The 27,572-nt window shown below is 46.0% G+C and overlaps 1 protein-coding gene across 3 annotated transcripts in view; it reads left to right on the top strand.

Annotated features, from left to right (window-relative positions):
- Positions 1-566: 566 nt before the first annotated feature.
- The window catches only part of NAF1 (nuclear assembly factor 1 ribonucleoprotein), a 62,261-nt gene continuing 35,255 nt past the window's right edge, over positions 567-27,572 (top strand). Inside the window, exons 1-4 of one of the 3 annotated variants that reach the window (XM_045019965.1) lie at positions 570-787; positions 839-1,002; positions 5,841-5,979; positions 15,936-16,032. In XM_045019965.1, coding sequence (XP_044875900.1) covers positions 701-787; positions 839-1,002; positions 5,841-5,979; positions 15,936-16,032 — 487 coding nt within the window. In that variant the 5' untranslated portion in view covers positions 570-700. Of the gene's footprint in view, positions 1,003-5,840; positions 5,980-15,935; positions 16,033-27,572 lie in introns of all 3 variants that reach the window. The other 2 variants (XM_045019964.1, XM_045019963.1) reach the window with 2 other exon arrangements.

The raw sequence follows: 27,572 nt of genomic DNA, 5'->3' as shown, positions 1-27,572 counted from the left end.
CACACTCCTCAACCCTGTCAACACTGCACTGACTGTGGGGTGGGTACAGGGCCATGGCACAGCGTGGGCACGTACGCACCCACTCCCCTCATGCTGGGTGGGTTGCCCAGACAGCAAGTGTAAAAAATCGGGACAGGGGTGGGGGGTAATAGGAGCCTATATAAGAAAAAGACCCCAATATCGGGACTGTCCCTATAAAATTGGGACATCTGGTTACCCGAGCTGCTGTGCCATGGCTCTGCACCCAGCTGACTGCAGTTTGAGGGGGTCCAGGGTGCGCCTTTCACGCACGTCTCTCTCCGCTCCCAAAGCAAGGGGGAGACTACGTGGGCCCACTTCAAATCCCTCCCTCCACTTGGGCCCGCCTCCTGACTGACAGGCGCCGCTGCCTGCGGCTGCCACAAGCGCCCAGGGGAGTGGGAGGAGGGAGAGGAAGCGCTGGGGCTCCTCGGGGAGCAGCGTCTCACGGACTCGCGGGCTCTATTTTTATTATTATTTTTTGCACATGCGCACACAGAAATCAATAAGGCCGGGCGAATTGGAACGCGAGCCCGCCCGCGGACGGGATGCGCATGCGCGCTGGCGCCGCTGACGCTGCCAGGAGAGTCGTTCCAGCCCCCGGCGCACGTGTAGAGGAAGCCGGAAGGAGTGTGGGGAGGGGGCGGGGCTGAGACGCGTGGCCGTTCGCCGCGCGGTGGAGATGGAGGTGGTCGAGCAGCTGGAGACGCTGAAGTTTGATAACGGGCTGGGGAGTCCCAGCACGGCGGGGCCGCAGCCGGGCCAGGAGGAGCCCGCGGGCGGCGAGGAGCCGGGCCAGGAGGAGCCCGCGGGCGGCGAGGAGCCGGGGCAGGAGGAGCCCGCGGGCGGCGAGGAGCCGGGGCAGGAGGAGCCCGCGGGCGGCGAGGAGCCGGGCCAGGCCTCGGCGCCCGCGGCAGGAGGAGCCCCCGGCGCCCGGGGCCCGCAGGAGGAGCAGCCCGGGGAGGGCAGTGCCGACTCGGACAGGTGCGTAGCCCAGTTTCGCCCCCTCCGCCCCCTGCTCCTCGTCCCTGTGCCGGCCGCCGGTGGCGTTCACAGCGCCGGTCAGTTTCGGGGTTGGCAGGAACAGTCGCGAAACTGAGCGGAGGCTTTGTCAGTTTCACCCTTGTGCGGCTTGGGGAAGCGCTGACCAGCAGAGCCCTGGGCCTGCCGGTCGCCGCCATCAGGAAAATACCATTGCCCCATTCATGTGTATTTCAGTGAGGATGGTTATACTGGCTTTCTCCCCCAGCAGCCCTCTGGATGTGTTCTTGTGCCTTGTCCTCCTCACAGGTGTTGCCTTCCCTATGGAAAGGGAGGAGAACTAAGCATTACTTGCTGAAAATGTGAAAATTCAATCAACGTACAATTCAAAGCAGGTTGTTAACTGTCAAGGTTATTGGTGTCAACTGTCGTTTTAAGCCTAACCCTAATCTCTACTTTTTGTGGGGTGGGTGTGTGGATGGGGAGTCATAATTTTAACAATGGTCCCTCAACCACTGTACTAGTTTCTTTTGCACTAGTATTGGTGGATCATGGTGAACAGATTTGAAAGAGTTGATTTAGGGGACTTCTAACTTACATAGCTATGCTGAAGCTATAGTGAAGGGTAAAAATGTATCTAGTCCAGGCTTGCAGAACTGTTCTTTAGGGTATGAAAAGTAAGTGAGAACAGACTCGCTTTGTAAGTACAGAGGTGAGCAGAAGTGTAGTACAATTGGTGAGAGGAATCTTCCATCTACTTTGTGGCTAAGTCAGATCAGATTCACTTGAATCCTTGTATAGCTTCACTATGAGGAGATAAACATGCTGTCCTGTTGGTTTTGTATGCTAGGGTCCTGAGCATGCTTGAGGAGCTGCAACTTACTAACTACAAGATTCACACTTGGATACAGTCATGAGTAATGTTTCTATCTCTCCATCCCATCCTGGTGTACAAAGACTTGGCCTCAGTTGCTCATGCCTTTGTCACCTCTTGGCTGGACTGCAGCAATGCAATATACCTGGGCATGAAGCCTTTGGTACTCTAGGAAACACTATGTAGAACAAAACACTGCAGTGCATATCCTCAGCATCATAGCAGACCTCATCATAGCTCTCTGCAGTTACTTCCCATGTAATTTTGAGTCAAGGTCTCAGTCCTTATCTTTAGAGCACTGTCCAAGATCTCTAAAACACCACCTAAAAGCCGGAGAAAAAGACTGTGGTCAACAGTTACCTTCTCCTCTTGCATAATGGAACTATCAACAACAAGAGTAAAAGTTCTGTGTCCCTCACAGAAGTGATTCTCAAGGGATGGTCCAAGACACTGGAATGAGCTTCCCCCCAAATGAAGGGCCATCACAGCCCTCATCACTTTCTATTTGAAGTGCAAGGCCCATTTCTTTGACTTGCCTTTTCTAATATAAACACATAAGAACAGGTATAGTCTTAAAAAAGGTATAATTTAAAAAAAAGAAAAATTACCAAAACAAGACATTCCTCAACACATTCTTTTCCCTCTGGGGAGAGGATGAGAGACCAGTGACAGATGTGTAATCATGTTTCTTAATGCAATACTGGAAGATGCTCAGATACAATGGTGTTGAGTGTGATATAAAAACTTACATAGGATTATGTCTGCTAAAGGTTAATGCAGAAGTTGAGGGTCCGTTATTAAAAGAAAAATATCTTAAGTAAGTGGTGGGTCAGGTTTGGCTCAAGAAGTCATCTCTTGACACCAAAAAACTTGACAGCACGTGTGTGTCTTGAATCTATCCTTAGGGGTGAGGTGGGGCAAGGGAGACAGAGAAGGCCCTTGCATTGCAGGTATGGCTTCATCTGGATTCTTCTGACTTCCAAGCTTGTGTCTCTGGTGTCAAGTATTGGGTATGGCATAAAGAGCTTTAGTATCGTTTGGTTATGTTTACATTAATGTGTAGGGTGACCATAGTTCCCTATGCTGAATACAGGACACCTGGTTAAAATTACTCTTATTCAAGCGAGTTCAACGGCAATCAATCATAACTATGCAGTACAAACATTCAAATTAATGTCAAGTTGACTGAGCCCCCTATTAAAAAGAAATACTACATAGCTGAATTATTTTTATTTACCTTCTTATCTTTAAGGCTTTAGGGTTCACCCAGGGAGTGGTCACACTCTCTCTCTCTCTCTCTCTCTCTCTCTCTCCCCCCTTCCCCCTGCCCCCATACAGCTCTCTTAAACAGATGCGGGGGTGGGGGGTGGGCTTGACCGACCTGACCTGACCCTCCCTGCCCAACGCTCTCCACCCTCCATGCCTGGCTGGGCCCCTGGGACAGACCCTCCTCACCTGGTACCTGGCACCACATCTTCCTGAGGCAATCAATATATGTGTGTGTGTGGGTTACATGCTTCTCTCCCCCCCCCCCCCCAATTTCTGCCAGGGTTCCCACCAGAATGTGGCCAGCAGCAGCCTTTTGCACTGGGAGGGAAGGGATGGGAGCTGCTTGCAGCCGCAGGGCAGGTGGAGGCGGGGAAGGGATGATCTGGCCCCTGTCTTTGCAGAGCTCATCTCTTCCGTTCCCACCCATGTGGCTGGAAGCAGCTCCTGTCCCTTCCTGCCTGCACAGTGTTGAAAGGCAGCTAACACCTCCAGGCTGCTGCTGGCCACCGACATAACCCATCCGCCTCCTGTCCCCTGGCTACAGCACAGGCAGGAAGGGGTTAAGCCCTAGGGATGCATTGTGCACCAGGGCCCAAGGAACCTGACTGCAGGGGCTTCAGGAAACCCAGCCAGAGATATGGCTCAGCATGGGAGGGTGCCTATGGGTTGGAGCAGCTCCATGCTATCTGGGGCAGGACCTGGGGAGGGGGACAGGTGAAGAGGGTGCTGTGGAGCCTGCAGGGTCGGGGTGCAAACAGGATGGAAATTGTTTCCCCCCCCCCCCCCCCCCCCCCCCGCACCACTCTAGAGCTTAGCTGAGGTGCAGAGAGTCTACCCTATGCCAGTACTGTGCGGGGCTTGGCTCCTCCTGGCCAGTGCCCCGGCCTAGAGGGTCTTGGGTTTTCCTGGGGTGGCAGCCCAGCCAGACGCAGAGGGGAAGGAAGAAGCCTGCTGGCAAGGCTGTTGGTGAGCTGAGCACTCCGACCAGGGGCTGGTTCTCCGCACACCTCTGGGAGCAGGACGCCGGGGAGGATATGGAGAAGCAGCGGGGCTGGGAGGGGTGTGTGAAGGGGTAAAGAAGGGAGAGGACAGCAAGAGGGGCAGCATGTAAAGGGCCTATGGATGAGCAGCAGAGGTGACATGTAACTGTCAGCCACCTGGAGCCTGCTTCCACTCACCAGCCACCGCAGCTCACAGCACGTAGCCAGTGGGACGAGGCTCTGCTGGCATGCAGCAGGGGCTGTGCTGACGGACCAGCAAGGGGAGCATCTGCCCCTGTGTGCTGCAGCTTTGCCTTGCCACCAGCCTTGCACACCCACACCCATCCTCTGCCACTGGAACCCCTTCTCCCCCACCCCCACATCGCTGGTCAGCGGGCTGCTGGCTGGCGAGCAGGGATCCGGCCAGTTGGAAAAGTTTTGGGGGGAGAAGTATTTTGGACAATTGCTGATTACAGTTGATTGCTCTCCCTAGTAGCAGACCTTGCCATGTTCAGAAATACCTTTCCAACCTGCAGGACAGAGTGCTGTAGTGAATTCAGGGCTATCTTGAAGATGGGTCAGAAACTTTACTACAGAACCTGGGAGCCTGTCTGCTCAGTGGAACAAGAACACAAGAACTTCCATACTAGGTCAGAACAATGGTCCATCTAGCCCAGTATTCTGTTTTCTGACAGTGGCCAATGCCAGGTTCTTCAGGGGAAATGAACAGAAAAGGCAATCATCAGGTGTTCTATCCCCTGTCGTCCACTCCCAGCTTCTGGCAAACAGGCTAGGGACACTCAGAGCATGGTGCTGCATCCCTGGCCAGTAGCCATTGATGGACTTATTCTCCATGAACTTATTTAGTTCTTTTACTGTTATAGTTTTGGCCTTCACAACATCCCCTGGCAACAAGTTCCACAGGTTGACTGTGTTGTGTGAAGTACTTCCTTTTGACTGCTTCTGTGTGCAAGTCAAGGTGTTGCTTCTTACCTATAAAGCCTAATGGTTTAGGACTTGGCTATCTTAAAGACCTCTCGTGCCTTGTGACAGATGAAATTGTTAAATCTCTAAATGCATAATTGCAGGGCAGAAAGAGACCATTTTCAAGGGGTTGTCATTGACTGTGAAACTTGTTCCTTATCTGTAAAGGCTAGGAATTATTTACCTTCAGAGCTTAGTGCAAAATGTATCTTTTAGAGCAAGTATTTGCTTGTCTGGGCTAGACTCCATGTTAATGTTTTTGTTGGTTGTACAGTAATGATGGCTGTGTACTCTGTAGCAGACAGTTTAAACTAATAAGTTTAATTTTGTCATATGCTCAGGTGACATGGCGATGGGGACACAAAACACCTCCACATAAATTTAATTTTTTGTAAGCACAATATCGTTGCATAAAATGAAAGTGTGTGTGTGTGTGTGTGTATTTTGTTTACAATTATTATTTTTATTACAGTGGTGTTCAGGAAGTCTAGTAGAATGGGGCCTCAGTCAGGACTATGTAAACGCTCATAGACCCAGTAAGCTTACAATCTAAGAAAGATGGTGGTTTTGTTCCATTGCTGGTAACTGGTCTAATCTTGTGTTGTGCCCTTATATGAGTTATTCAAGGATAATAGATTAAAGTATAATCCTTGTGTCTTTTATTTTACTGTAGCATAGGAGTTTTCTTACAAAAAGATACAGATGTTTATAACTCCTGGTTTTGTCTTCTGCAGTGATACGGATTCTGATAGTTCATCTTCTGTCTCCTCTTCTTCATGTTCTCTTTCAATTGGATCTGTTGAAAGTGATAGTCAGCAAAATGGAAATAACACATCTTACCATGTTAAACCAAAAGATGAATTGCCTCTTGAAGTAAGTATATTATGAAAGCTTTCCAACATTTTCCAGTTATTGTGTTAAATATATTTAACTTAATATTTTTACAACTTTTGTAAAATCACTTTTTAAAATAAAATGATCAATGGGTTTATGGCTCTCACTTGCTGATTAGTTGATTATTTGAGATTTAGTTGTAAGTGGTGCATAGGATCTGGTCCAACAGGTGAATATAGCTGAACCACTCAGTAATAGCAACCATCATGTAATAAAATGGATCCCCCCCTCTAGGGAGAAAAAACCCAATGAAATCCACCACAGTGGGATTCAACTACAAAAAGGAGATCTACACAAAAACGAGAAGGCTAGTTAACAGAAATTAAAAGAAGTGGTCACTAGTGAAATGCCTGCAAACTGAATGGAAACTTTAAAAAACCATAATGGAGGCTCAAACTATATGTATACCCCAAGTAATTAAAAAAGAAAAACAGTAAGAGGACCAAAAAATGCTACCATGGTGAAATAGAGTAAAAAAAAGTGGTTAGAAATAAAGACATCTTTTAAAAATTGGAAGTGAAATCCTACTGAGGAAAAGAGAAATGAACATAAACTCTGGCAAGTCAGGAGCAGAAGTATAATTAGGCAGGTTAAAAGAGAATTCGAAGAGCAACTAGCAAAAGAAATAAACCAGCAGCATTACTTTTTAAGTGCATAAAAATCAGGAAGCCTGCTGAACATTCAGTAGGGCCACTGGACAATCAAAGTGTTAAATGAACACTCATGAAAGGCAAGGCTGTTGTAGAGAAGCTAAATTAATTCTTTGCATCTGTCTTTGCTGTAGATGATGTGAGGGAGATTACTATACCTGAGCCATTCTCTTTTAGTGACAGATTTAAGGAACTGTCACAGATTGTGGTGTCAGGAGAGGAGGTTTTGGAACAAATTAATAAACCATAACAAGTCACCAGGACCAGATGGTATTCACACAAGGGTTCTGAAGGAACTCATATGAAAATGCAGAACTACTTATTGTAGTAACCTATCACTTAAATCAACCTCTGTACCAGATGACTGGAGGATAGCTAATGTAATGTGGATTTAAAAAGGCTCCAGAGGTGATCCTGGCAATTATAGGCTGGCAAGACTAACTTCAGTACCGGTCAAGTTGCTTGAAACTATAGTAAAAAACCCCAAAATTATCAGAGACATGAATACAATATGTTGGGGAAATGTAAATCAAAGTTATGCCTCACCAATGTATTAGAATTCTTTGAGGGGGTCAACAAACGTGGACAAGGGTGATCCAGTGGACTTAGTGTACTTGGACTTTCAGAAAGCCTTTGACAAGGTCCTTTACCAAAGGTTCTTAAGCAGTGTAAGCAGTCATAGGATAAGAGGGAAGTTCCTCTTGTGGATCAATAACTGGTTAAAATGTAGGAAACAAAGGGTAGGAATAAATGATCAATTTCAGACTGGAGAGAGGTAAATAGTGCAGTCCCCCAAGAATCTGTACTGGGACCTGTGCTATTCAACATACTGATAAGTGGTCTGGAAAAAGGGGTAAATAGTGAGGTGGCAAAGTTTGTGGACCACATCAATTTATTCAAGATAGTTAAGTTCAAAGCTGACTGTGAAGAGTTACAAAGAGATCTCACTAAAGTGGCTGACTAGGCAAGAAAATGGCAGATAAAATTCAGTGTTGACAAGTGCAAAGTAATGTACACTAAAAAAACAATTCCAACTGTACATACAGAAGGATGTGGCTTAAATTAGCTGTTTAGCACTCAAGAAAGATCTTGGAGTCATTGTGGATAGTTCTCTGAAAACATCCACTTAATGTACAAAGTGTGTGTGTGTATATTTTCTGTTCATAGTTGCATTAGGTCCATTAGTAGGCTCTCTAAAGCAATTTGTCACTAATCAGGAAGTATTTGTTAGTGGTTTTCTTCATCCTTTGTGTCATGCAGATTTCCCTGTTTTTTTTTAAAATTAAATCTTTCTTTCAAATGTGAGACTCGTAAAACTTGAATGTATTCTGCCAGTTTCACAAATTATTTTAAAATGTTTGTACAGCTTATCAAACCTTGGAAAAGTAAGTTTTGGCCCTCCCAAATGTCTTGGCTCTTCTTAATCTTTGAATCCTTTGGGAGCTTATGCTGACCCATTCCGCTTTTCACTTCATATTAATGAGAATTGTCTGGTGGGTAACAAAACTTCTTATGGATTTTTATATTTTGTTGTGTGCTTGCAATTACAATTCTGTTCTAAGTACTGCAGATGAAACATCTTAATGTGAATCTAATTGTTCCTTTCTTTGCTCCTGAGTTTCATAAATGGTACAAACTCATTAAATAGTTCTGTAATTATTACTCCCTATTTCAAGATAAGAACTAAATTCTAATTAAGATATTTAAAACTGGCTTCTTTCTGATAACATGAGGATGGGTAATTAGCCATGATCTACTTTATATGAAGTAAGAATAAAAGGATTATAAAATAGTTTAATGCCATTATATAAATTGACGATATGCCCTCATCTATAATGCTATGTGCAGTAATAGTCAACTTATCTCATAAAGAATACTACTGAATTAGAGGGTGTTCAGAAAAGGGCAATGAAAATGATTGAACTTGTCAGGATCCTCTATTTTAGAAAAGAGGCAAATAAGGGACATGATAGAAGTATGTAAAAAAAAATGAAGCATTTAGAGATGGTAGATCAAGAGCTTCTGTTCTCCCGTTCTCAACACAAGAATGAGGGAATGGGCGGTGAAATTGAAAGGTTGCAAATTGAATACTGAAAAAGGGAAATGCTTTTTCACTTGATGCATATTTAGACTGTAGAACTCAGTACTGCAGTGTGTCACTGAGGGCAAGAATTTATACGGTTTGGAGGGATTGGATGGCAATATGAATATTGGATATTCAGAGTTATAATATTTAATGCAAACAAAGTACCTTGGAAGGAATAAATAGCTCATGCTTTAGAGCTTAAGCCAACTTCAAACTATTAAGGAATAGGAGATCTTCATTGGGGCAGATTGTACCATACCTTCCTACTATGTATGGCTTTTGCATCTTCCTTTGAAACAGCTGGTGTTGGCCATTGTCAGAGACGGGGTATTGGGCTAGATAGGTTTGGAATAGGATCTAGTATGGCAGATCCTATAATACTGTGGGTTTTATTGATGTTCTTTTGTGTATTGTGTTGGACTCCCCTAAATTCGTGCCAATTAAATATATATAAATTCTGCACAAACTTAAACACGGAAAAAGCATTTTAAAAGAATTTTTAAGCCTGTTGCCCTGTAACTTGTCCTATTGTTACCAGCTAGCTCATCTTGTGTGTATAGAAGATAGCGTGCTTGCCTAGGGCACACTGATACATATCACGATACTTCAAGGACTGAGGACTAGCTTTAGTGTTCTCTACTTTTGGCGGGTTTTTTTGTGTTTAGGACTTCATGCCATAAAAGCAAGGAAATTGAGTGATTGAGTCAAACAATGACAGGCTCTGTAGCTATAGCAGTGGTCTGTCTGGTTCTGTAATATTCCTGATGTACCTTCTGAGTGTTATTTTGTAAGCTGGTACTTACTTGCCCGTTGTGGTTAAATTTACCATTTACTACACTAATTAGCACTGAAGACCCATGAGCAACTTTGAAACATTAAGGATGTGTTACTCACTATAATATAGTCAACCACAAGCTTGGCAAGGCTGTGAAACCAAATGAGTACCTTTATATGAGAGCAGAGCCGTATTAGTATCTCTATACAAACAGTTTTCATCCCACAAGCATTTTCATTTTAACATGAATTTTATATAATTCAACATTTCAATATAGATGAGCATCCGAGGATTTCACTTTGCAGTTTGAGCCCAGTACGAGAATTCTTGTTCATTTCTTTTGTAGGTCAAGACTTAGTGCTGGTAAGAATTGCACAAAGATGCTTGTAATGACTCCACTATATTTGGAGGATTTTCTTGCCATGCTGTATTAGGAGGAGAACCTCACCAGACATTTAAATTGTTTTATTTAACTAAAACAACAACGTTAAGTATTCTGGATTTTTTTCTTCAACAGCAAACATATAATATTTTAACAAAACAAGCATATGTCCCTCACTTCTCACATTTATCTTCAGGCTTCTTCTCTCTGTCCAGATCTATTCCACCTCCATCCATCTTCTATTTATTAAACTTTTTGAAACTTTGCACTTTTAGAGAGAGGTAAGGGATTGACTCTGTGTACACAAATTTGCTGAGGGACAGTAGGGTTGAGGTCTGTTATTTCTCACTTCTATATATTTATTTTAAAACATTTTTCCTGTTAACAAGCATGTTACCTCTGTGGGGAGACGTCCACAGTTTGAGAACTGTAAAACTAAGCATCTCCGATGGTATCTTCTAGATCAGTGGTCCCCAACGCAGTGCCTGCGGGCACCATGGCACCTGCCGGGGCATTTGTGTGCCCGCTTAATGCCCAGCAGGGGAGAGAAGCCGCAGCTCCGCGACTGCCGGGGACCGAGAACTCCGGGGCTGCATGCTGCGGGCGCCGGTATTCTTGGTCCCCGGCAGGTGCAGGGCTGCAGCTTAAGCCGGAGAGAAGCCGCGGCCCTGCATCTGCTGGGGACAGAGTACTCTGGGGCTTGAAGCTTGCGGGCGCTGGTGTTCTCTGTCCCTGGCATGTGCGGGGCTGCGGCTTCTCTAGGGCTGCAGGCTGCGGGCGCTGGTGTTCTTTGTCCCCGGCAGGCGCGGGGCCGCAGCTTCCCTGATGGGGCCGCAGAACTCCGGGGCTGGTGTTCTCGGTCCCTGGCAGGCGTGGGACCGTGGCTTAAGCCGGAGAGAAGCCGCGGCACTGCGCCTGACGGGGACAGAGAGCTCCGAGGCTGCAGGCTTCATTCTATGTTAAAGTAAGAATAATAAATATATTTGGACCAGCAGTTCAACAATGTTTTACTTTTTTAAAATAAATAAGATGAAAACTGTTTGATATTTATTTTGTAAAAACTCCTTAATTTTTCTTACAGGTAGATAAAAAAGCAAATTCACATGGTAAGGTGAAAGAGTAATTGCTGAATAATTTAATTAATACCTTTTACGTGTAAAATTACCCTTTTTATCTTATGGATTCGTATATTAATTATGATGTTTTTCATATTATTTAATGTACAAATACAAAATAAGCCTTGAAAAATTGTTGGCGCCCACCACACTCTTCTGACAACATGAATGTGCTACTGGCCACAAAAAGGTTGGGGACCACTGTTCTAGACTGAGCACTGAGTCCCATTGGGCAGATAGAAAGATTATTTAGGTTAATCTATACAGAAGCCAGTGGAACCCCATAACATTGGATCCCTATTCCATGAACTATTGGAACTCATTTACAAAACTTTTCTTAAATATTACATGAATATATTGTCTCATACTATAGAATTAGAATTTATAATCCCTATTCCATGATGAGATATCTTTGAGCTATAATGTATCTTAATTAAAACTATCTTTAAATAGGTTTTTCCTCAAAAAGCATTTTATCAAAAAATACAATTTAAATAAAAACTTTTTTTTTTAAAATCATTGATTTTTATCCGCCCTGATTGATACCAGCACCAGCAACCTCCTGCTCAACAGCAGCAGAGAGGAGATAGCTTCAAGTCCCATCGAAAGGGCAGACAAACCACATCTTTGTCTTCTGCATCAGGCCTTAGATTTCAGACTTGATGTGAGGCTCGAGCTGCAAACCAATCTTAATTTGTTGGGGCTCTTTCTCCTTTCTTCTCCTCTTTCCCCCCTTTGGATCCTAGAAATAATACAAAGGAGTTATTTCTGACAGTTTTATACTATCCCTTCCATCCCTGTTCAGAGACTCTTGGAAAGCTAAGAACAGAATTTAGTTTGTTCTTGGAAGTAGGAACTATATAGAATGTTCAAAAGGGATTCTATTCCATCCGCTTTCTGGTTTCCGATGGAGGACTCTGACCCATCTTAGATCTGAGAAAGCTCAGCTCCTTCATCAGAAGCATCCATAATTCCTTCCCTATCCACCCAAAATTGGTTCAGGGTTCTGTTTACAGGGTGTGTACCACATTGTTATGAGGGTTTCACATTGCAAGTATTTTTGCTTCCTTCTGGGAGTAGATCACTAGCAGTACAGGTCCTTCCCTTTGGTTTCTCTACTATTCTCATATACGGTATTTACAAAGGGTCTACCAGTGGTGGCAGCACATCTAAGATGATAGGCTATACATGGTGTGGAGAATAAGGGAGTTGTGTGTAATCTCCTATAAATATATGCACCTCAGTTTACCTGTTTGATATTATCCTGCCTGACTGCAAGGAGTTAAATTGAAGGAGGTTTTTTGTGGGGGAAACAAACAGGAAAATGAAATCATGACACACGAGGCTCATTAGTGGGACATTGCGGGGGGCTATGAAGTGGGGAATGCTCCTGCCTAGCTCCAGTCAGGCTGGCAAGGTTCACTCTTACCAGGCCTGAGCCTAGGATCAAAGAGAATATAGATACCTTAAAGCAGAGGTTTTCAAACTGGGAGGTATGTACACCTGTGGGTGATTCACCAAGGTTATCAGGATGGCATGATGACTTGATAGGCCTGAGCTGAAGGAGGGAGCTTTGAATAGGTGGTCTTGGGTGCTGGGGCTAGGCTTCCTGCCCGTATTGCATCCTCACTGCAGGAGGCTGGTGGGGACTCTGAGCAAGTAATTGAAGATTGTACCCCGGGAGTACTGACTCTCCTGGCAGACAGAGCTCCCTCCTGAGGGTGGCTTCAGGACACCTACTTCCCTTGCTGGACAGTGCCTCTGCTGGAGAGGTGGATGGGATTGTGCTGAAGGGTCAGGATGGGGGCTGCGTCTAGAAGAGAAGCCAGTACTCATGGGGTGCAGCCTTCTGCTCCTCTCCTGACCCCAGCCCTTCAGCACTACCCTGTTTGTTTCCCCTCCGCAGTGGGGAGTGAGACAGATAGGAAGCTGGGTCCTAGCTGCTGAAGCTGCCTGACCACTGCAGGGAGCAAAAGGCCTCCTCAGCTACCATATGGTGAGCACCTGCCCATCTCCAGTAGGCTGTCCCCTGGCACCCATCTCTGGCTCCCTGCAAAAAAATATTTTTTTGGAGGGAAATGGGGAGAGGGGTGCATGAGACATTAATCTCTGAAGGGAAGCTCACCCCCCCCCCCCAAGAAAATAAATAATAAAAGCCTGGAAAACTGCCTTAAAGATATTGACATAGGGAAGAAATGAGTGGATATTCAGAAGCTGTCTGGAGGGAGGCCCTGACAGAGAGACCGAGGCCATGTCTACACTAGCGAGCTTACAGTGTCTCTGCAGTGCTGCTGTAAGATTGCTCCTGTAGCTGCTTTATGTATGAAATGTGGCACAAAAATTGTAGATTTAGGCCCATTTCTGGTTGGGTTGGGGAGGTATGATATCAAAATTGTTTATCTTAGTGTACAAGTCCATCCTAGGAAACTGGATAAAGGAGTCTTCACTAATATCTGGTTTTTAATACTCTGGTGTTTCCTGATTGTGGAGAGCAAAAATAACAAAAATTAAGCTAGTACTTTGAGGTCTGTTGAGTATCTGTGGAATCTACCCAAGAGAATCCAGTATACATTGGATTCAAGGATGAGTGAACTAATGTGTAAATTATCTTAACACCGTAAGAGAAGAGGTCTATATCAAACTTAAAGGAATATAGGAAGAAGTTACACATGGTGTCTTCCTGACACTATCAATGCAATACAATAAAATGGGATGATGAGGATAATTAATAATGAATATTTTAAAGTTTTGTATGCTAATAGTTTTAGAGAAAAGTTTGGAGGGTAGTGGTGATTGCTGTACTGTGATGGGTCTTTCAACTTTTTGTTACACACCATGAAACTTAGGGCATGCTTATGCTGCATTCAGGAGGTGTGATCGCAGACTGTGGCTGGATAGGGTAGCTCTGCCCATAAAGGACCCATGGATACGTAATTCAGTGGCTGCTTCCTGTGCTGCTATAGCTTCATGGTTATTGTTACTCAAGCTAGCTTTGATCTAGCTAGATCAAGACTGTGCTGGGTATGTCTACATATGCTGCAGTCACATCTGTGTACCGCAGTATAGATATAACTTTAGATAGGTACAAAGCAGTACACGTAATATACACACAGGGCCGGCTCTAGGTTTTTTGCTACCCCAAGCAAAAAAAATTTGCCTCCACTCCCCCTTTTTTTGTGTGTGGCTTTTACACATTTTACACATGTAGGCAGCACCGGAAAGTCATTTTCATTTTTGTCCTGGCATTTTAGCCCTATAACCACTGGCACCAACGCGACACAGAAATTGGCATGAATGGCGCCAGTAGGGCGGCACAGTACACATAAGTAATCGTTAACACATTTACACACGTTCCCATTATGAGTGACCATGTCACACGATGTGACACAATATTTTTCACGTCACGCTCCTATCGCACCACTGTACTTGGCCGTAGGTAAGGTGCTAGTCATTGGGGCGCGAGAAGCTGGGATGCACACTGGACCCAGCCCTGCCTGGAGTTTTCCTAGCACTGAGGCAGCACAGCTGGAAGCCCGAGAGGCATGCAATGGAGAGAGCTCCATGGCTGGGCTTTGGCCAAGGAAGAGGCACTGGGCTGGCTGGACGGATGCTGCCCCGATGCTGCCCCTCTCTGCCCGGTCGTTCGCAGGAGGACACCCCAGGCACCAGAGCGCTGTGCGGGGCTGGAGAGGGATGCGGCAGCCTCTGGGGCTCCAGCAGGTAGAAGCTCCCCGGGTGTCCCGGGGACCGGCCTGCCCGGCCTGGCTCTTACCTTGCTGCGGATCTGGCCCGAGGACTCGTCTCTCGCTGCTCCTGCCGCCGGGGGTTGGGGCTGCTGCTGGATCTCAGCCTCATCCTCGCCTCCGCCCTGGCATGAGTTCGGCTCAGCCCGGGCTGCCGCTCCCCTCCCTTCCCCGGGCAGGAGGCAGCGGGGAGGAGGCGGTGGCGGGGACAAACCGAGGAGAAACCTGCAGCTGGCGCTGGAGGAGCGTCCCACCCAGCTGCCATGTTCTGCCGCCACCCCCTGCGCTTTGCGGCAGGGGCAGAGCTGTCCTACCGGCTCCCACCTGAGGCGGGGTGGCCGCTGCCCGCGGGGACACACTCTCCATTGAGCCGGCTTCCCCTGCCCCACTGCACAGCCCCGGTGGCACCCAGTCAGAGCAATGGGTGGTCAGGATCCAGCCCAGGATGCTGCCTCAGGTCGAAGCTGGGGCCCCAGCATTATGCCGCCCCTGGTAATTTGCCGCCTCAAGCACCTGCTTGTTTTGCTGGTGCCTAGAGCCGCCCCTGTATAGATATGTATCTCTGTGCGGGGGGTGGGGGGGAAGGGAACCTAAAAAATACTTTTAAAATGTTCTCGTAGGCTGTTTTATTGTGTGCTGGACAACAGCTCAGACGTCTTCTTACTAAAGGCTTACTAATTTATTGCAGTACTAGTATCCTATATAATTCAATAATTTTTAGGTTTGATACGCTCTTCTCCATGCTTTTATATCAGATATTTAATCTCTGCTGTGCTACATTTAATACCATTTTTGTCTGCTGCTTCAGAAATATTTTCCAGTGTTGTACATGGGTGTGATTATACGTCTGTTAGTCTATAAGGTGCCACAGGACTCTTTGCTGCTTTTACAGATCCAGACTAACACGGCTACCCCTCTGTTAGATGTAATGGATATACATGCAGCAGTGCTGTGGCATGGAAGTATTTAAAAAATCAGTAAAATAACATTCCCCAGATGTAAATTCAACTCTTTAACAACTTTGTTTCTATTCCATTTATTAGAATGAATGTATTACTAGAATTTAGCCATATTTTTTTTCTTGAACTGCAAAAGTGAAATGTTTAAAATCATACTCTGCTAGCCATTGAGGAATGTCTAACCACAAAGTATTATATTTTGAAAATTAATTACTTTTATATTAGCAGGGACCACCTCCTGTTGATGATTTGACAATAATTCTGCCTGAGGATGTTGAGCTGAAGCCCTTTGGGACAGTTTCAAGCATTATTGAGCAGTTGGGTAAGCAAGATATAGTTCTCTTATTTTGTTTAAATGAAAATAAATTTTTATATATGTACATATATATTCATGATAATTGGAACCACTTGGAAAAGAAGCTTCATATTGGTGTACTAGAATTGAAGGATAAGGCAGTCCTCCGTTTCCTTTGACTTCATGCTCTTGCAGAATGTAAGGGAAAAGAAGGTTGGGCATTGAATGCAAACTTCTACTGAACAGATAAAAATTGTATTAAAGCTAATGTTAAAAAAATTATGTAATACACAGGTTGAGAAAAAAGTGTCTATGTCTGGGTATAGTGCTTAGATTATCCACAAATACAGAGTTTGTTTTTAAAAGTCATATGATACATAGAGTACATAATCAGCAATAATCCAAATTTAGGTGAATAAATTTAAGAATAGAGTTTTGATATTAGCATCCAAGTATTCGGGTACATCACTCATGAGAAGTTGTACAGAGATTTGATTGTGGAAAGCAAAATATATCAATGAGTGGAGATCGTTCCTCAGTAATTGAGAATTAGGGTAGAATTACTTGTGCTGAATGCCCCTCTGTGGCTATTGGATGGTTAAGTCACTGTCTGAGTTAGTATGAAAGAGCCATCAAGAGCTGAATAGAATCTGCATATATGAATGGACGAGACCCTGAGTTTCTCATTGTATGTCTACCCAGCAAAAGAAAAGTCCTGCAGGGTGGGAGGATCCCAGAGCCCGCGCTCCAGCCTGAGCCTGGAAGTCTACACAGTAACAAAACAGCAGGTTTTTCTTTGCTGTGTAGACATACCAGTGATTCTCAAACTTCTGTACTGGTGACCCCTTTCACATAGCAAGTCTCTGAGTGCGACCTCCCTTATAAATTAAAAACACTTTTAAATATATTTAACACCATTATTAATGCTGGAGGCAAAGTGGGGCTTGGGGTGGATGCTGACAGCTCGCGACCCCTCACATAATAACCTCATGACCCCCTGAGAGGTCCCAACCCCTAGTTTGAGAACCCCGACATACCGTCAGTGACCGAACGTTAACACTTAATTGGGAAGCCAAAGGAGGTTGACCAAGTGAACAGCACAATTACAGCAATAGACAAAGAAATGAGGTGTCAAGTGGCTGTGTTTTTTGTGAAAGGTTTAAAATGAGAACTTTTTCTCTATGATTTGGAAGAAGTTATTTAAATATCTTAATTACAGAAATATTTGGGATGTCAACATTTAATCTTCCTGTAAACATTTAAAAAACCTTCAGAAAATTTTTTAGTCCCACATGTTATATTTAAATTGTCTTAGGCCTTGTCTGCATTGCCACTTTACAGCGCTGAAACTTTCTCGCTTGGGGATATAAAAAACCACTCCCCTGAGCAATGCAAGTTTCAGCGCTGTAAAGTGGCAGTGTAGACAGTGCACCAGCGCTGGGAGCTACTCCCCTTGTGGGGGCGAGTTTTTTAACAGTGCTGGTAAAGTTCTCCCAGCACTGGTGCTGCAACTACACAGCCACGTTAAAGCGAAGTAGTTGGTACTAAAGACATACCCTTAGAAGGTATATAGGATGATGAAGGAAAGCCTTCAATGTCTTATAGCAATGCAGGCCAGAATGCTTTCTCCTCTCTCCTTCAGTATATGGTAATAGAGAAACCACTTGTTTCTCCCACAGTGCTTGCACTATGCATTTGTTCATCCTTTTCACATTTTTTTCTTATGTTGTTCCTGGCACCTTGACTCAGGTATTGGTTGCAAGTGCCAGCAGCCATAGGATAGAGCAAGGATAGGCAACCTATGGCATGCATGCCGAAGGCGGCACTTGAGCTGATTTTCAGTGGCACTCACACTGCCCGGATCCTGGCCACCAGTCCGGGGGGCTCTGCATTTTAATTTAATTTTAAATGAAGCTTCTTAAACATTTTTAAAACCTTATTTACTTTACATACAACAATAGTTTATATATATATATATTATAGACTTATAGAAAGAGACCTTCTAAAAATGTTAAAAATGTATTAGTGGCACACGAAACCTTAAATTAGGGTACGTCTACACTACAAGACTATTTCGAATCTACTTAAAATCAGTTTCTTTACAGAGAAGCTGAACCTGCCCCTGTTTCTTTACCAAGTTACTGTTGACTAGCATCTGCAGTTACATACCCCACCCACCCCGCTTCCCCAACTTCCAACACACGTATAAAAATAAAATACATGTTCCACTGTAACTTTACAAAGGTTTCTTTATTGATGACTTTGCGTTACAGGGTTGAAACTGGGACACGGACTGTGCTGGGTAGGGTGTGCAGTGATGTAAAGACCGCCTGTAAACTCAAGGAATGACAGGCTCCTGCTCCCAGAGCGGTCTGCAGTGCCGGACTGGATGTTTCAACGGAGCCTGCCATCCCTCCTTTTTGGGACTCTGTGTGCGTGGGCTATGTGGCCTTTTGGCGGGGGAGGACGGATATAGATTCCTCTGCTGCGTGGCTCTGTGGTCCAGGACAGGGACCGTTGCATGAGATCTGTAACCCTCCTCCCCCGCTACAAAGTCACGTACCCCCCCACCCACACAGAACCTGCAAACCACCTCCCATACCGACCGGGGTGCGTACTGACTGCAGTGTGTGTGTGACGTGCTGCTGATCCTGCCCCCATGTCTGTACCCTGGTAAAGGTGATTGTCCTGTCAAATTACCAACCCCCTTCCCCCCCCTTCAAACGCAGTCTCCTCTAAAAGAACATGACGGAAAAAGTAATTAACAGAAAAGTATTTTTTATTATCAACTAGACAGTTAGGGGATGAAACTGGGATGGGGGCTTGGGTGAGGCGGGAAGGAAAGGACTTCTCAAAAATTAGGCTATGAGCTTTTCGGTACTTGAGCACTCTGCTGGGGTGCAGTGACAGTTTACATGGCCTCTGGCGCCCCTCCTTCTGGTTATTTTGGGTGAGGGGGGTATGGGACTTTGTGGCGGGGGAGGGCGGTTGCAGATACACTGCAGGGGGGCTCTGTCCTCCTGCCTGAGGTCCTGCAGAACATGCACAAGGTGCAGGAGCATGTCCGTTTGCTCCCTCATTAGTCCAAGCAGCGTTTGAGTCGACTGCTTGTCTTCCTCACGCCACCTCTCCTCCCGTTCGCTGTGTGAGCGCTGGTACAGAGAGAGGGTCTCCCTCCACTGGCTCTGCTGGTCCGCCTCGTCTTGGGAGCACCCCATAACTTCAGCGAACATCTCGTCCCCTGTCTTTTTCTTTCGCCGCCTAATCTTTGCCAGCCTCTGTGAGGGGGTTGCTGTGGCAGGTCTGGAGACAAGCTGTGTGATGGGAAAAGGGAGTGAATTCCTTGCAAAGATAAATTTTGGCGAACAATGAACACAGTGTAGTCTGTCTCTGTGAATTCTGGGTTGAGATCCCAGTGCCTGATGGGGCAAACACCATTTTCGCGGCTACAGCAGACAATCATTTCAAGCCCGTTTTCCCTGGATTGCCCTGGCAGATGCCACAGCGTGGAAACCATGGAGCCTATTTTGCCTTTTGTGCCTGTCACCATATGTGTACTAGATGCCGCTGACAGAGGCGGTCCAGCAGCGCTACACAGCAGCATGCTTTTGCTTTTGCATGATAGCAGAGATGGTTACCAGCCATACTGTACCATCTACCATACCATAAATTGGTAATAAGATGGGCATGGTTACCAGTTTTGCACTGCACCATTTGCTGCTGTCATAAGTGCCCCTGGCTGCTCTTAGCCAGGGGCGCAAAAGCCAAAATTGGGAATGACTCCCTGAGTCAATCCCTCCTTTTTGGTATGTAAAAATAGAATCAGTCCTGCCTAGAATATGGGCAAGTGTACTAGAGAACCACTGTATCAGAGAACCAGAGAGCACAGCTTCTCTGTGTCAGATCCTGCATAGATTATGAGCTGAATGCTATTCACAATAAGACACAGTGCCTTGTTAGTGAGAAATGAGTGGAAGGCAGCCTCCAGTTGCTATGATAGTCCAGATAGGACATTCAGGAGTGTGGAGGAGAGGAGCCCAGCATCCTGCTGCTAGTCCAGGGGCAATTGAATCTTTTCTTTACACATGAAGGGTGGGGGCTGATGAAGCTCAGCCCCCTGTTGCTATGATGAGGACGGTTACCAGCCATACTGCACCATCTACCAGGAAAAATTAGGGCCAGGCGCCCTTGGTCGACCTCACAGATGCTAGTACGCATGGTTACCAGTCCTTTTGCACTGCCCCATGTGCCAATAGGCTGATGATGACGATGGGTATCAGTCTTCTTGTACCATCAGCCATCCATAGCGTGGGGGGAGTGAGGATGTCGGTGTTCAGTGCTGCACCATCGCATCTATCTTCAGCATTCAGTAAAGATACGGTGACACCTAATTAGATGCAGGAGTCTCCGAGCAAGATCAGAATAAAAGTTTACATGGTTAAAGCACTTACCGAGTGATCCTTCCCCTGATTCAGGGTCTGGGTTAACGGCCTGGGAGGGTTGGTAGGGGATCTAACCAGCGTTGTAAGCGCTGTCGCCTGCCTCGTCCTCCACAAACCCTTCCTCATCTTCCCCATCCGCGAACATCGCCGAGGAACTGGCCGTTGACACTGTCCCATCGTCAGAGTCCATGGTCGCTGGTGGGGCAGTGGTGGCAGGCTCCGTAGCGTCCGTTTGCCGCTTTGATTTTTTGGTAGCCTTGTCTGGGGTCCTTGATTTTCACGCGGCGCTGCGTTGCATCCCGGCTGTATCCTCTGTCTCTCATGGCTTTGGAGACCTTCTCGTAGGTCTTTGCATTCCGTTATTTGGAGCGCAGCTCCGAAAGCACAAATTCCTCGCCCCACACACCGATCAGATCCAAGAGTTCCCGGTCAGTCTATGCTGCGTCCCTCTTTCTATTCAGAGATTACATGAACTCCTCTGCTGGAGAGCTCTGCATCGCTGTTTCCTGTGTGGCTGGTCAGAGCATCCAAGCTCGGACTGCTGTCCAGAGCGTCAACAGAGTGGTGCAGTGTGGGATAGCTCCCGGAGCTAGTAAGTTCGATTTGCATCCACACCTAGCCTAATTCGACATACCCATGTCGAATTTAGCGCTACTCCCCTCGTCGGGGTGGAGTACCGAATTCGAACTAAAGAGCCCTCTAGGTCGAATTAAACGGCTTCCTAGTGTGGACGGTTGAGCGGTTAATTCGAATTAACGCTGCTAAATTCGATTTAAAGTCCTAGTGTAGACCAGGCCTTAGAGTGAATAAATGAAGACTCGACACACCACTTCTGAAAGGTTGCCGATCCCTGGGATAGAGCATGACTAAAATGCGGAAGTGTTTCATGTTTGCGCTGGTTGCAGGGTGAGCCCAGGTGGGATTGTGAAGTATAGTGGACAAAAGCATAGATACAGGCAGTATATATTAAAGGGATATTTCAGGTCCACCTAGATCCCAAATGTAGATCTTGTGAAATCGTACTTCTGTAGCACATGACATTAAAAGAAATGTTTCTATGAAATCTTGTTTAAAAAACTAACTTAAAGCTTATTTGTGGGAGCACATTATTCCTTTAAAAATATTTCAGACCTAATTGTTTCACAAGCCTATCACCTTTGAGAACCAGGAATTGAAACTCATTTTAAACAAGCCTGAAATTGACTAGTAGTTTCTTTTTGTTCGAGTGAAATCCAAAAAATAAATTAGATCACTTAAAATGTATTTGAATCTAAATTTTTGTTGGTAATATAGGGAAGGAAACCTGCTGTTTTTTCTTTTTAAATGAATTTGAACCTGACAACCTCTTCTGTCACAGTTTAAATTTGGTTCCAAATAGAAGTTACTGGGAGAAAGGAAGGAGCTGTTCACGCAGTCCCCTTGCATTTTCTAGCTGTTCAAAGGAGTCAGAATGAATCTTGGGAGAAAGTTGAGTTCAGTTGTCCTCACTTGGAAGGATAGTAACCGTGATACAGATCCTCTGGAAGTAAAAGGAATAAAGTAGGGCCTAATCTCTTTTCTTCAGTCACTTATTTCCTGAGGGTCACTTATTTAGTTGTGTACATGAAATTTTAAGAGACTGAGGTTATGTCTACACTTTTTTGTCGGTATGATTTATGTCAGAAGTGTGAAAAAACACACCCCTGAGTGACAGGTTACACTGACAGACGTGCCGGTGTGGACAGCACTATGTCAGTGCAAGACACTCTCCTGCCAATGTAGCTGTGGCCGTCGCTCGTTGGGGGTGGTTTAATTATGTGGATGGGAGTGCTCTCTCCTGTTGGCATAGAGTGGCTACATGGGAGATCTTACAGTGGTGAAGCTGCATTGGTACAGCTGTGCCACTGTAAGCTCTCTAATGTAGATGTGGCCTGACTTTACAGGCTTGAAAAATATGGCCTAAGTTTTATAGTCCTTATGACTTCAAAAGAACCTTCCAAATGTAAACCAGTGCAGGGATGGGTGGTGTATTCCTGAGGCCCTGTCTACACTGGCAAGTTTCTGCACAGTAAATCAGTTTTCTGCGCTGTAACTCCCGCACATTACACACCACCATGCCACTTAATGTGCAGAAACTGCGCAGTTGTAGCACTTTAAAAAAAACAAAACACCCCAACGAGAGGGGTACAGCTTTCTGCGCTGGGGCTGCAGCACTGTGGTGCCAGTGTAGACACCATGGTCAATTACAGTGCTGTGATTGGCCTCCGGGAGTTGTCCCACAATGCCTGTTCTCGCCTCTCTGGTCATCAGTTTGAACTCTACTGCCCTGCCCTCAGGTGACCAATCGTCAGCCCCACCCTGTAAATTCCTTTGGAATTTTGAAAGTTCCCTTCCTGTTTGCTCAGTGATGCATGTAGTGGTCTCAGCACGTTTCCAGGTAGCCATGCCTGCTCCATGCACCAGGCAATCCCCCTCTTGGAGCAATGCCAAGCTGCTGGACCTCATCAACATTTGGGGAAAGGGAGCTGTCCAGTCCCAGCTGTGCTCCAGCTGTAGGAATTATGATACCTATGGAAAGATTTCACAGTGTATGATGGAAAGGGGCCATGACCGGGACACATTGCAATGCAGGATCAAAGTGAAGGAGCTGTGGAACGCCTACCACAAGGCGTGGGAGGCAAACCACTGCTCCGGTAATGCACCCACAAGCTGCCAGTTCTACAAAGAGCTGGACACAATACTTGGTGGCGACCTCACCTCCGCTGCGAAGACCACTGTGGATACTTCGGTGGCTCACATGCCAGTTGAGAGTGGACTGAGCCAGGAGGAGGAAATCTTGGACGAGGAGGGGGAGGGAGACCCAGAGGCAGAGGATGACTCAGAGGTGGATGCAGCCAGGAGATGTTAGCTACCCTGGAGGAGGTTAGCTAACTGTCGGATGTTGGCGAAGCGGAAACAGAAGAGGAGGCCCTTGGTAAGTGGATTTGATTTTGGGAATTGCTGAAGCAAGTTGTTGGGGGCAGGAGGGTTGCAGAAAGCAGGCTTGTCTCCCACCACATGCCTAGTCTGAGTGACGGAACAGGCTGCTGATTGATTCCCTCACTTCATGGGAATCTCCCTCAGAGATCTCCAGGAAACACTCGAGATACTGGGCAACCCGCTGGTTCTTTGGCAGAGCTGCTCTATTTCTTGCCCCATTAGCGGTAACTTTCCCGTATCACTGTGCCATCACGGGGAGGAGGACAGGGGGGGATACCATTGCTGCACACAGGTGAGCCACATAGGGGCCAGGGCGGAAGCCGCAGGCTTGGAGAAGACCCTCCCTTGATTCCCTGCTCACCCTCAGCAGCGAGATATTGTCCATAAGGATCACATCCTGTGGAAAGTGTGGGGACAGGAATGATTATCAGCCCCCCCCCATAGTCCTGCTCTCCCCAAGAGCCATGTGCCCAGTGTACAGCAGGGTCGGGGAAGAGTGATTTACCCTGGCCCTGCAGCTACTCACCATTTTGGGGGTCTTGTGGCTCATGGGTGCTTGCCTGGCGTCAGCCAGTTAGTGACAGGTGTGTGAGTGAAGACTGTGTTTTAAATCACTGAATCAATGTTCTCTGTTGCAAACAATATTGCTTCTGTAAAACGTTGTGTTTAAACTTCACAGAGATGACCTGGGGAGCCCAGCCTCCATCTTTGTTACCAACTGCTGAATGGCTGTGCAGGATTAGAAAGCGGTCAAGAAGAACTAAGGAGGAGTTTCTGCGTGAGGTTATGATGCACTCCACTGCCGAGAAACAGGAATTGAAGGAGTGGCAGGATAGCGAGAAGAGGGACTGAAAGGAGAACGCAGCATGCCAGAATGAATCTACGTAGCGGCTCTTAAAGGTTATGGAGTGCCAAGCAGACATGCTCCAGGCAATACTAGCTCTTCAAACCAAGCAGCTCCGTGTGTGCCCTCCCTTCCCTACAGCTGCTGTCGCAAAACTCTTTCCCATGCCCACCCCCTGACACTGCCAATACACTGTTATCAACCTCCTGGCTCCAGTCTGTACCTGCTGCATTCCACTCCTCCCCCCTCACAGTCCAGCACTGAGGACTCCGACTACCCACTGCACTCAACGCCTGCCCTCTGCAGTTTGGCCCTGCTGTAGTACAGTACCTGCTGCATTGTACTCCAAAGGAGAAGGATATGACCAGGACAAACCAGGATATGATCCCTAGACATACACACACCTGTAGCCATCCCGGGACCCCTCCTCCTCTTGGGACCTTCCCTTCCCCCATCCCCATCCCTACTGATGTGTGGGTTTTTTTATTGTTTGTTTGAGTCTCTCCTCTGGTTGTATTTTAATAAAAGAATTGTGTTGGTTTGAAAGCAATCTTTATTCTATTAATTGAAAGCAAAAAGAGCCCTGCAAAGCAACAGAATTGTGTTAAACCCACATATTTCATTGTCTGCACCAATCGCCTTCTAGCATTACAAGCATAGCAACAAATATTAGTGGCTTTCAGCTTCCAATTGCTACCTCAAGGCATCCCTTATCCTTGAGGCCCCATGCTGTGCCCCTCTAGTAGTCCTGTTCTCTGGCTGTTCAGGGCTCTGTTGACCAGCACGCGGCTTGCTCTCACTAACATGTTACGAATGGTAGTGGAGTTACTCCTTAAACTACAAAATCAAGAGGAGTGCGACATTGATCTTGCCATGCTTAGTAGCTACAACATGAGATTGCTTGTGGCATTCACAGAGGTGGTGACCACAGTGGAACACCACTTTTGGGCTTGTGAGACAAGCGCTGAGTGGTTGGGTCACATCGTGATGCACGTCTGGGATGACGAGCAGTGGCTGCAGAACTTTTGGATGAGGAAAGCCATGTTCATGGCACTATGTGATGAGCTTGTCCCATGCCCTGAGTCTGCAGACTACCTTATTTAATAGTTGCGAGGTGTGAACTGGCCCAGTAATTTCAATTGATTGTCAGTTCTGAAACATTATAATGGCAATGTGAGTCAACTGTTTCAATTATCACTTTAGCCATTAGCATTTCACATAATTTAGGCAAGGTATCATGGTATAAAGAATTGGAATCAGGAGTCCTAGGTTCTCATCTCTGCTACTGACCTGCTGTGAGGCATGGGCAGGTCACTAACTCTCTGTACCTCTGTTTTTGTTTCCCTTTAATTCTCTGGGAATGGGCTTTCTCCCTGTGGCCTTATCTTCAGTTGGTTTGTTTATCCCACAATCTCAAACTGTCCTCTTTCCTTCTGGATACTAAAGTCTACATTTTCTCTTCCACACTAGCAAAACCTTCAACTTCATATTGTCTACAATGTAACAATGCATCATAAATACAAAAATCTGTAGTGCACTGGAAAGTAAAATATAGTCAGATTTAAAGGGATTAGAGTAACCCTTTCAGTGTGCAAGGCCCCAAGGGACCATACTTTTTTCATGCAACCCCCTGATTCGGAGTCTGAACTTTTAGGCTGCAGCACACTCTGCTTCTTACTGTAGCTTTCAACAGCAAGCTCAACTGAAATGAGACTCCTGAGAGAGGCTGTACCTTCTGAAAGCAATGCAACCAGCAAAGTATGTGCAGTTGAAGCAGGCAGCCTTTTCAAAACAAGATGGCATTTATTAGTCAACTGGAATAGAACATGTGGCAGACATTAGGTGAGCAAGTCTAAGGTTAAAACAAAGTCTAAGTCAGAGTCCATATTGGTAGGACTAATGGTCCCAAGATTCCATTCGCTTCTGAGATCTATGTTGTCTCCCAGTATTTGTCTCTGGATATGTGTACGTTGCAATGGAAGCCCATGCTTGAGCCTGGGCTCCAGCCTGACTCTTCTTGCATCTGCACTGCAGTTGTGCTAACCTAGGGTTTGGATCCAGGGTCACAGGACCATGCAGGGCCGAATGGTCTTCACTCTAGACAAGCCAGGATACAGGGTCCGAGCCCTATTGCTTTGCAGTGTATACGCAGCCCTGCTTGACTGAGGTCCCGGGAATTAGTCAGAGTTAGCCAGTATTTCACAATTCCATGAGATAACTGCCTTCGTCCCCTCTGTCCCACTCTATTGAAAACAAGAAGCCACCCCCAGTTTGCAAACGGCAGCAGCTCACGTTCAGCATTACCCATTTTTTTCTGATCATCAGTCTAAGTACACTGTTAGAGAGCCTTCTGGGTTTGCAATGGAGAGCGAACAGATCAAACCTTTTGCAAAGCAAGCTGCTTCATGGTCATGAGAGCACAACCAGATTTTGGTGAATCTCTGGCATGAGGCCAGTAAAATTGTGGACTTCAGCAAAGGCATCAAGTCTGACTATGCGTACCAGGAGATAGCTTAAACTGACAGCTCTGCAGATTTTTTGGACAAGTGATCAGTGCAGGTTGCTTATTAAGAGGCTGAAGAGTGAGTAGTGGAAGACCAGGGACAAGAACCGAACCTCAGGCAACTCAACAACAACATGCCCATTTTATGATGTCTTTCCAGTTTTGGATACTGCACCCAGCACAGAGCTAATTCTGCTTCATGACAACCTGGTCAGCAGGGGTATCCCCTGCTGGCCACTGAATGCAGCATGGGAACTGATGGGAACCAGCAGCAGGCTCTCAGTGAGCAGCTTGAATTGACTCTCTCTTAATGGAAAAAAGTCCCAGAGCAGGCTGTGGATCAGGATCAACAGCAAATTCTCCGACCATACTTGGAAGAACTGTTTTCTTTCCACCTTTTCCCACCCCTGACAAGGAACAGCCCACTGACAAACCTGCAGAGAACCTGGTGGAGACAGAAGCTACCCCAGAGGCCAGTAAGTGTGACTCAAATGTAAAGTTTATTATTACATTAGTGGGAGAGATTTCTGCTGTAAGAAGCAATCTTACCGGCGTTCAGTTACTAATCTGTAACAGCACCTAGATGTCTTCTGTCTTCCCCCCCCCCAAAGGAGTTCAGAATGGTGACTTGGAATTTCAAATGTTCATAGACAGCTGAAAAGGTTATTTTAACTATGTCACAGATGTCTGCTAGGGCCATTCTTGTTTTCCTTTTGCCACTCTTTAATCACTTCTCCTGGGTCTATTGAGCCACTTGTAAACAGTGAACTGTGTGTGTGTGTTTGGGAAACAGTATTCTATTTCCAAATCTAGTCCATTC

This window comes from Mauremys mutica, chromosome 5, assembly GCF_020497125.1.
Source record: "Mauremys mutica isolate MM-2020 ecotype Southern chromosome 5, ASM2049712v1, whole genome shotgun sequence".
NCBI lineage: Eukaryota > Metazoa > Chordata > Testudines > Geoemydidae > Mauremys > Mauremys mutica.
This window is presented reverse-complemented; position numbering and strand designations above follow the sequence as displayed.